The sequence below is a fragment of the Mastomys coucha genome, unplaced genomic scaffold (assembly GCF_008632895.1).
Source record: "Mastomys coucha isolate ucsf_1 unplaced genomic scaffold, UCSF_Mcou_1 pScaffold20, whole genome shotgun sequence".
NCBI classification, from domain to species: Eukaryota; Metazoa; Chordata; class Mammalia; order Rodentia; family Muridae; genus Mastomys; species Mastomys coucha.
Window position 1 is genome coordinate 72,028,132 of NW_022196903.1, and position 7,387 is coordinate 72,035,518.

Consider the following 7,387-nt stretch of genomic DNA (forward strand, 5'->3'; position numbering starts at 1 on the left):
GGTTCTCTGGAGTTTAGCTTCTTGAGTTCTTTGTATACATTGGATATTAGCCCTCTATCAGATATAGGTTAACCAGAATTCTTATTGCTTCACTGATCAAAGACCTCCCCAACCACCAAAGAATTTGAGGTGGAATATTAAATTATCCCTTATTCACAACAATTGATATTTTCTTATTTGATCTGGTAGATGCAGATGACTTTATTAACTTGGGGAGGCTTGTATGCACAAAATATAAAATTACAGAGAATTTCACATAGGAAAAGTTATAAGATGCACAAAAAAGGTAAGAGCTTCAGAATAGTAAAGTGCTAGCCTAGCAAATGCAAGGCCCTAGGTTCGGTCCTCACCTCTGAAAAAAAAAAAAAAACAAAAAAACAAAACCAAAAAACCACCCAAGACTGTAGAGCAAGCTGTGCTATATCCTTGGGTACCCTACAGAAGAGATTACAGGGGCTATCTAATCTTCCAGGCTTTCTTGCATCCTCATGATCTCCTTCACTTTCCTCTCCTTTCCTAGGCCAGGAGGCTGAAGAAGACTTGTCCTTTGCTGAAAAAGGCCTACCTTCTGCCAAAATCAACTGCCCAGAGGGTGCCAATGCCTATGGTTCCTACTGTTATTACTTAATTGAAGACCGTTTGACATGGGGGGAAGCTGATGTAAGTGAAAAGTGGCATATGGTGGTGGTGGGAAGTATCTGAAGATAGAGACACTCTTATTTAGAGGCTTCGTAAGATAGGGCAGATCTCAAATTTTCCCCATCAGCAAAGTTTTTCTCTTTGAATTTTATTTTGAATCTTCCCAGAAGGGACGTTGGTGCTGAATCGCAGGATCATTATGAACATATTTCTGCACTGTCCCTTTTCTCATATATTCCACAGGAATATTAGTATATTGTTCAAAACTTTCTTCTCCATTGAGTAATCTATATTCTCTCTGAACCTCCACAGCTTTTTTGCCAGAACATGAATACAGGCCACCTGGCGTCGATACTCAGCCAGGCTGAGAGCAACTTTGTGGCCTCTCTGGTTAAGGAGAGTGGTACTACAGCTACCAATGTCTGGATTGGACTTCATGACCCCAAAAGTGTGAGTGCTTGGTTCCTTCATCACCTCATAATCAGGTGAAGGAGAAGTGGGAGAGCCAATTCTAGCCTGTGAAAACCAACCTTTACAACACTCATAGAAAAGTAATGTGTTTTGTGGATGCCAGAATATGTGGACGTGTTGTGGATCACTGAAGGTGGATATAGAGGTAGCTGGGGCTCAGCTTCTTTATAGTTTCATGCATTCACCATCAATTTATTGTATTACATGAGTGGCATTTTTTATATTCAGATTATTATTTATTGTGTGTCTTGATGGTTTATGAATTAGAAGAGAATTCTTCTCAAATGATAGAGAAAACAATTTATTGCTTGTTTTGACAAATCTGTTGTTATAATAACCCATCTAGTACATCTAATGGTCTGCTGAACTAGGCAAGGTTTACTTATCAAGAAAGAGACTCTGTGGATGGCTTTCTGTGATAAATGTTTACGGGTTTTGTAAAATTCAGAGTAATTACTTCTCTGAAGGAGAATGGAAGGAATTGAATACTTCAGGAAAGTACAAATACAAAAGCAAAACAAAAACAAAAACAAAAAGTCACTTTGATTTGCAATGGGACTGCAACATTTATTTATTTTTTTAATTTGGTCCCCGTCTGAACATGTACATGGTCCAGGTATTTCTGTCACTTTGAATGACATTGACCCAATTTGACTTTTTCACTGTAGAACCGTCGTTGGCACTGGAGCAGTGGCTCCCTATTTCTCTACAAGTCATGGGCTACTGGAGCTCCGAGCACTGCCAACCGTGGTTATTGTGTATCACTAACTTCAAACACAGGTATGAAGCAGAATCTCACATTGTCATTGGTTTCTGATCAGCTCTGCGTATGTACCTGGGACTGCTGATAGAAGAAGAGTTATTTATGCAAGACATATAAGAGTCTTCCCTTTATTTCTTGACCTAAGGTGTCTTAGAACTAGGTGAGACCACACTATCTCCAGCTGACTTTTTTTTTTCATTGATTTGCAGCATACAAGAAATGGAAGGATGAAAACTGTGAGGCACAGTACTCTTTTGTCTGCAAGTTCAAAGCCTAAACTCACCTGAAGAACAGATGTCCAGAACTCTGTTACTATGGAGTAGAAAATGAAAGAAGACCATCTATCTACAAAATAAATAATCTTTCCTATAGTACTTAAAACAGACTTGCAGTATGTTTTTCTCTTTTATGTTTTCCACTTAAAATAATTTTCAGATAATATATTCTGACCATGATTTCCCCACTCATATCCTCTAAGATCTTCACCATTTATTCAACTATTCAACTCCATGCATTCTTTCTCTTTGATTAAAAATAATACCAAGCAGACAAAAAAATTAAAAAAAAAAGGAAACAAGCAAACCAGTATAAAACAACAAACAGTACAAAGAAAATGTACTAAAAAACCTACAAAGAAGGCAGAAAGCAAGAGACACATACAAACATTAAAACCCCCAAATAAATGATGATAGATAGATAATCAGAAAACATAATATTTGTTGTATTTTATCTACTCCATTTTTTAAAACCTAATGAAGATAAGACTGTTTTCCTTAATTGTCTTTCTTTTGTATTCATTATGTCAATAGCCAATGGCTGAATACCTAGAATACAAGGGGTACTAGCATTGCCAAGCTTGCTCTAGCATAGCTTGCTCTGCTGTACTCAACGTTATAATTGTATCCTTCATGAACCATTTTTGCCTTTGCTTATGATAAATTTAAAGCGCAGGTATTCCTTGAATTTACTTGGACTGTGATTGGTAGAAGTTGTTAGATTGTCAGCTCATGAGTGACCTAGGAATTTGTTAGTCTATGGGATTTCACAAGCTTGAGTTCTAAAGAAGTCACTTTTGTGCTCAGTGAAACAATTTAAAGCCATAATTGTTTTGAGACTTTAAGGAAAGTTGCTAGTTATAAAATACTGAATAAACTGATGAAAGACTAGAAGTTTAAAGGCCAGAACAGTTTGACAAATGCCATTCTTTGAATGAACTAATGAAACAGTGATTTAAGTAAACACAATGTATAGAAATAGCCAATGGCCACTTTAAAGACACTATTTTCAAATTAAGGCAAGAGTTAGAATTTATTCAATAATTTATTTTTATTCACTTCATATCCTGATCAAAACCCCCTCCCTCTCTTCTCCTCCCAGTCATGTCCTTACAAATACCTCCCATTATTTCCTCCTCTCCTTCTCACAGAAGGGGAAAGCCCCTTGGGTATCCTGAGACATCAAGTCCCAGGAGGTCTAACCACATTCTTTCCTACTGAGTTCCAACCAGGCAGACTAGGTTAGAGAATAAGATCCAAAGGCTGGTAACAGAATCAGAGACAGCTCCCTCAGCCCCACCCCCACCCCCACCTCACTCCCATTGTTAGGGAACCTACATGAAGACCAAGATGCCTATCTGCTACGAATGTATATGACCTAGACCGAGACCTTGCGTGATCTTTATTTGGTGGTTCAGTCTCTGAGCACCCATGGGCCCAGGTTATTTGACTTTGTATGTCTTCTTATGGTGTCTTTGACCACTTTGGTTTGCTTAATCTCATCTGCCATACTTCCACAAGCTTCCCCAAACTCCACATGATGTTGGACTGTGGGTTTCTGCATCCTGTATCCAGGGAGGACTGCCAGTGGAGGGAGCTGAACATCAACCCACACTCAAAACCTTCAACCAAAACTTGTCCTGCCTACAAGATGGTCACAGATAGTAAAGGAGAAGATAATGAGGGAAAGGATAACCAATGATTACCCCAAGTTGAGACCAATACTGTGAGAGATGCCAACCCTTGACACTGTTAATGATATTTGGTCATGCTTGCAGGCAGGGACCTAGCATAACTGTCTCTTGAGAGGCTTCATCTATTAATGGATAAAAGAGTTAGGATTTTTTTTTTTAAGGTCTTCACATTTTTATTCTTTGTACACAAAGACTGACATGATCGGTTCCACTTGGTAGACAGTCGAATAACCAATTCAGGTTGCTTAGTCCAACTTAATGAAGCCTATGTCCTTCGCGTACTGACGGAAGCACTGACGGCACATGTTTAGCCCATATTTGCTGATCAGAGCGTGGCGGTTAGAGCAGACGCGGCAAGAGCAAGAACCCTGGCCGAACTTCCGCGGATGTGACTCCAGTAGAGCTGCTGGTGACCCATCTTGACTTCAGACGCCCAACGAGGAAAAAGGAGCGAGGTGGCCCGCGCAGGCGCTCTTCAAGAGTTAGGATTTTTAATAAATGTAGGAATATAAATTTTCCCCAAGCTCTAGATATATAATGAGAATATTAAATAAAATTTGATAAAATAATCCAATCTAATCAAAGGACAAACATTGTCAATCTGAATTATAACTATAACCACGCAGAATGAAAAACACACAAAAATGCAATTTAGATATTCACATATCCATAGTATAAATAGGATATATGAGCTATATTGAAATATACAAATACTTTCAAAATAAAGTAAGGAAAAGATATGATAGAAGTAAGCACAAAAGGATTGAAATTTATTGATATAATATTACCTAACATGTTATAACTGGAAAATTAGCACACAAGTGGCCGTCAGGAAGAAAGATTCTGTATAGAGCTATGACTATAGTATATAATATAAAATAAAATTTAATATAAAAATAAAATAGTATGTAATGATTTTAAAACAACTTCAGGCTCCAAGGGTCCATATCTCAAAATCAAGCGGATTTCTAGGGTTTATGATCTAGAAGGTGAAATCAAGGGCAGAAACTATAAGTCTATCTAGAGATATACCATAATGCCCACCATATTTTCATATATCTTTGTCAAATTTAACAGATTTATCTCAATTTTTTATGGAAGTTAAACATAGGTAAAACATATTGGGACTAAAGTTTGACTTTTTTCTTTGCTATTATCCCCTTTATTTTCCAGTCTTGGCATATTACTCTTGTGAAACAGTGCATGGAACAAGTAGTTGTTTTTCACTTGTTCCCAATTTTATTGTAAATGATTCCAGTTTTCCCCAAGTACCATAATATTGACTAAGTATACCTTTGTTTGTCTCATTTAACCTATATTATGTTGAAATACACACCTAAAGTTTATTTTTTTATTAGATATTTTCTTTATTTACATTTCAAACGTTATCTCCTTTCCTGTTTTCCCTCTTGTTCCCTCCTACCTCCCCCTGCTCACCAACCCACCCTCTCCCTCTTCCTGGCCCTGGCATTCCCCTACACTGGGGCATAGAACCTTCACAGATTTCCAGAGTGGTTGTACCAGCTTGTAATCTCACCAGCAATGAAGGAGTGTTCTTCTTTCTCCACAACCTTGCCAGCATGTGCTGTTACCTGAGTTTTTTATCCTAGCCATTCTAACTGGTGTGAGGTGGAATCTTAGTGTTGTTTTGATTTGCATTTTCCTGATGACTAAGGATGTTGAATATTTCTTTAGGTACTTCTCAGCCATTCAGTATTCCTCAGTTGAAAATTCTTTGTTTAGCTCTGTATCCCACTTTTATAGGGTTATTTGATTCTCTGGAGCCTATCTTCTTGAGTTCTTCGTACATATTGGATATTAACCCTCTATCGGATATATGATTGGTAAAGATATTTTCCCAATCTATTGGTTGCCATTTTGTCCTATTGACAGTGTCCTTTGCCTTACAGATGGTTTATAATTTTATAAGATCCCATTTGTCAATTATTGATCTTAGAGCATGAGCTATTGGTGTTCTATTCAGGAAATTTTCCCCTGTCCCTATGGGCTTGAGGCTCTTCCCCACTTTCTTTTTATTATTATTATTATTATTATTATTATTATTATTATTATTATTATATGTTTTCTTTATTTACAATATCTCCTCCTTTCCCAGGTTCCCCTCCAAAAAATAAAATAAAATAAAATAAAAAATTAAAACAATCCCCTCTTCCCTCCCTCTCCCCCTGCTCACCATTCCACCCTTTCCTGCTTATTTGCCCTGGCATTCCCCTACACTGGGGCATAGAACCTTCACAGGGCCAAGGTCCTCTATTCCCATTGATGACCGACTTGGCCATCCTCTGCTATATGCATGCTGCTGGAACCATGAGTCCCCCAACTTGTACTCTTTGGTTGGAATTTTAGTCCCTGGGATCTCTGAGGGTACTAGTTAGTTCATATTGTTGTTCATCCTAAGGGGCTGCAAACCCTTTAGCTCCTTGGGTCCTTTCTCTAGCTCTTTCAATGGGGACCCTGTACTCAGTCCAATGGATGGCTATGAGCCTCTACTTATGTATTAACCTGGTACTGTCAGAGCCTCTCAGAAGACAGCTATATCAGGTTCCTGTCAGCCAGCACTTGTTGACATCTACAATAGTGTCTAGATTTGATGATTGAATATGGGAAGGATTCCCAGGTGGAACAGTCTCTGAATTGTCCTTCCTTTCCTCCATAGTGAGTCTCTACAACTCCTTCCATGGGTATTTTGCTCTCCCTTTTAGGAAGGAACGAAGTATCCACACTTTGGTCTTCCTTCTTCTTGAGTTTCTTATGGTGTGTGGTTTGTACTTTCTTTTTATTAGTTTCAGTGTATTTGGTTTTATGTGGAGGTCCTTGATTCACTTAGACTTGAACTTTGTACAACGAGCTAGGAATGTATTGATTTGCATTCTTCTACATGCTAACTGCCAGTTGAGCCAACACCATTTGTTGAAAATGCTGTCTTTTTTCCACTGGATGGTTTTAGCTCTGTCAAAGATCAAGTGACTATAGGTGTGTGGGTTCATTTCTAGGTCTTCAATTATATTCGATTAATCCACCTGCCTGTCATTGTTCTAATTCCATGAAGTTTTTATAACAATTGCTCTGTAGTACAACTTAAGGTCAGGGATGGTGATTCCACTAGAGGTTCTTCTATGTTAAGAATAGTTTTTGCTATCCTAGGTTTTTTGTTATTCCAGATGAATTTGCAAATTGCTCTTTCTAACTCTGTGAATAATTGATTTGTAATTTTGATGGGGATTGCATTGAATCTGTAGATTGCTTTTGCCAAGATGACTATCTTTACTATATTAATCCTGCCAGTCCATGAGCCTGGGAGATCTTTCCATCTTCTGAGATCTTTTATTTCCTTCTTCAGAAACTTGAGGTTCTTGTCATATAGATCTTTTACTTGCTTAGTTAGAGTCACACCTATTTTATATTATTTGTGACTATTGTGAAGGACGTTTTTCCTTAATTTCTTTCTCATACTGTTTATCCTTTGTGTAGAGGAAGGCCACTGATTTGCTTGAGTTAATTTTTTATCCAGCTACTTTGCTGAA

The 7,387-nt window shown here is 37.9% G+C and overlaps 1 protein-coding gene and 1 pseudogene across 1 annotated transcript in view; one reads left to right on the plus strand and one right to left on the minus strand.

The window, feature by feature from the left end:
• The window catches only part of LOC116098194 (lithostathine-2), a 4,298-nt gene extending 2,051 nt beyond the window's left edge, over window positions 1–2,247 (plus strand). Inside the window, exons 3-6 of the mRNA XM_031380885.1 lie at window positions 521–660; window positions 952–1,089; window positions 1,779–1,890; window positions 2,083–2,247. Of these exons, the coding sequence (XP_031236745.1) occupies window positions 521–660; window positions 952–1,089; window positions 1,779–1,890; window positions 2,083–2,150 (458 nt within the window). The 3' untranslated portion in view covers window positions 2,151–2,247. The remainder of the gene's footprint in view (window positions 1–520; window positions 661–951; window positions 1,090–1,778; window positions 1,891–2,082) is intronic.
• A 1,753-nt stretch (window positions 2,248–4,000) lies between these two features.
• Window positions 4,001–4,269, minus strand: LOC116098195 (annotated as a pseudogene).
• Window positions 4,270–7,387: the final 3,118 nt, after the last annotated feature.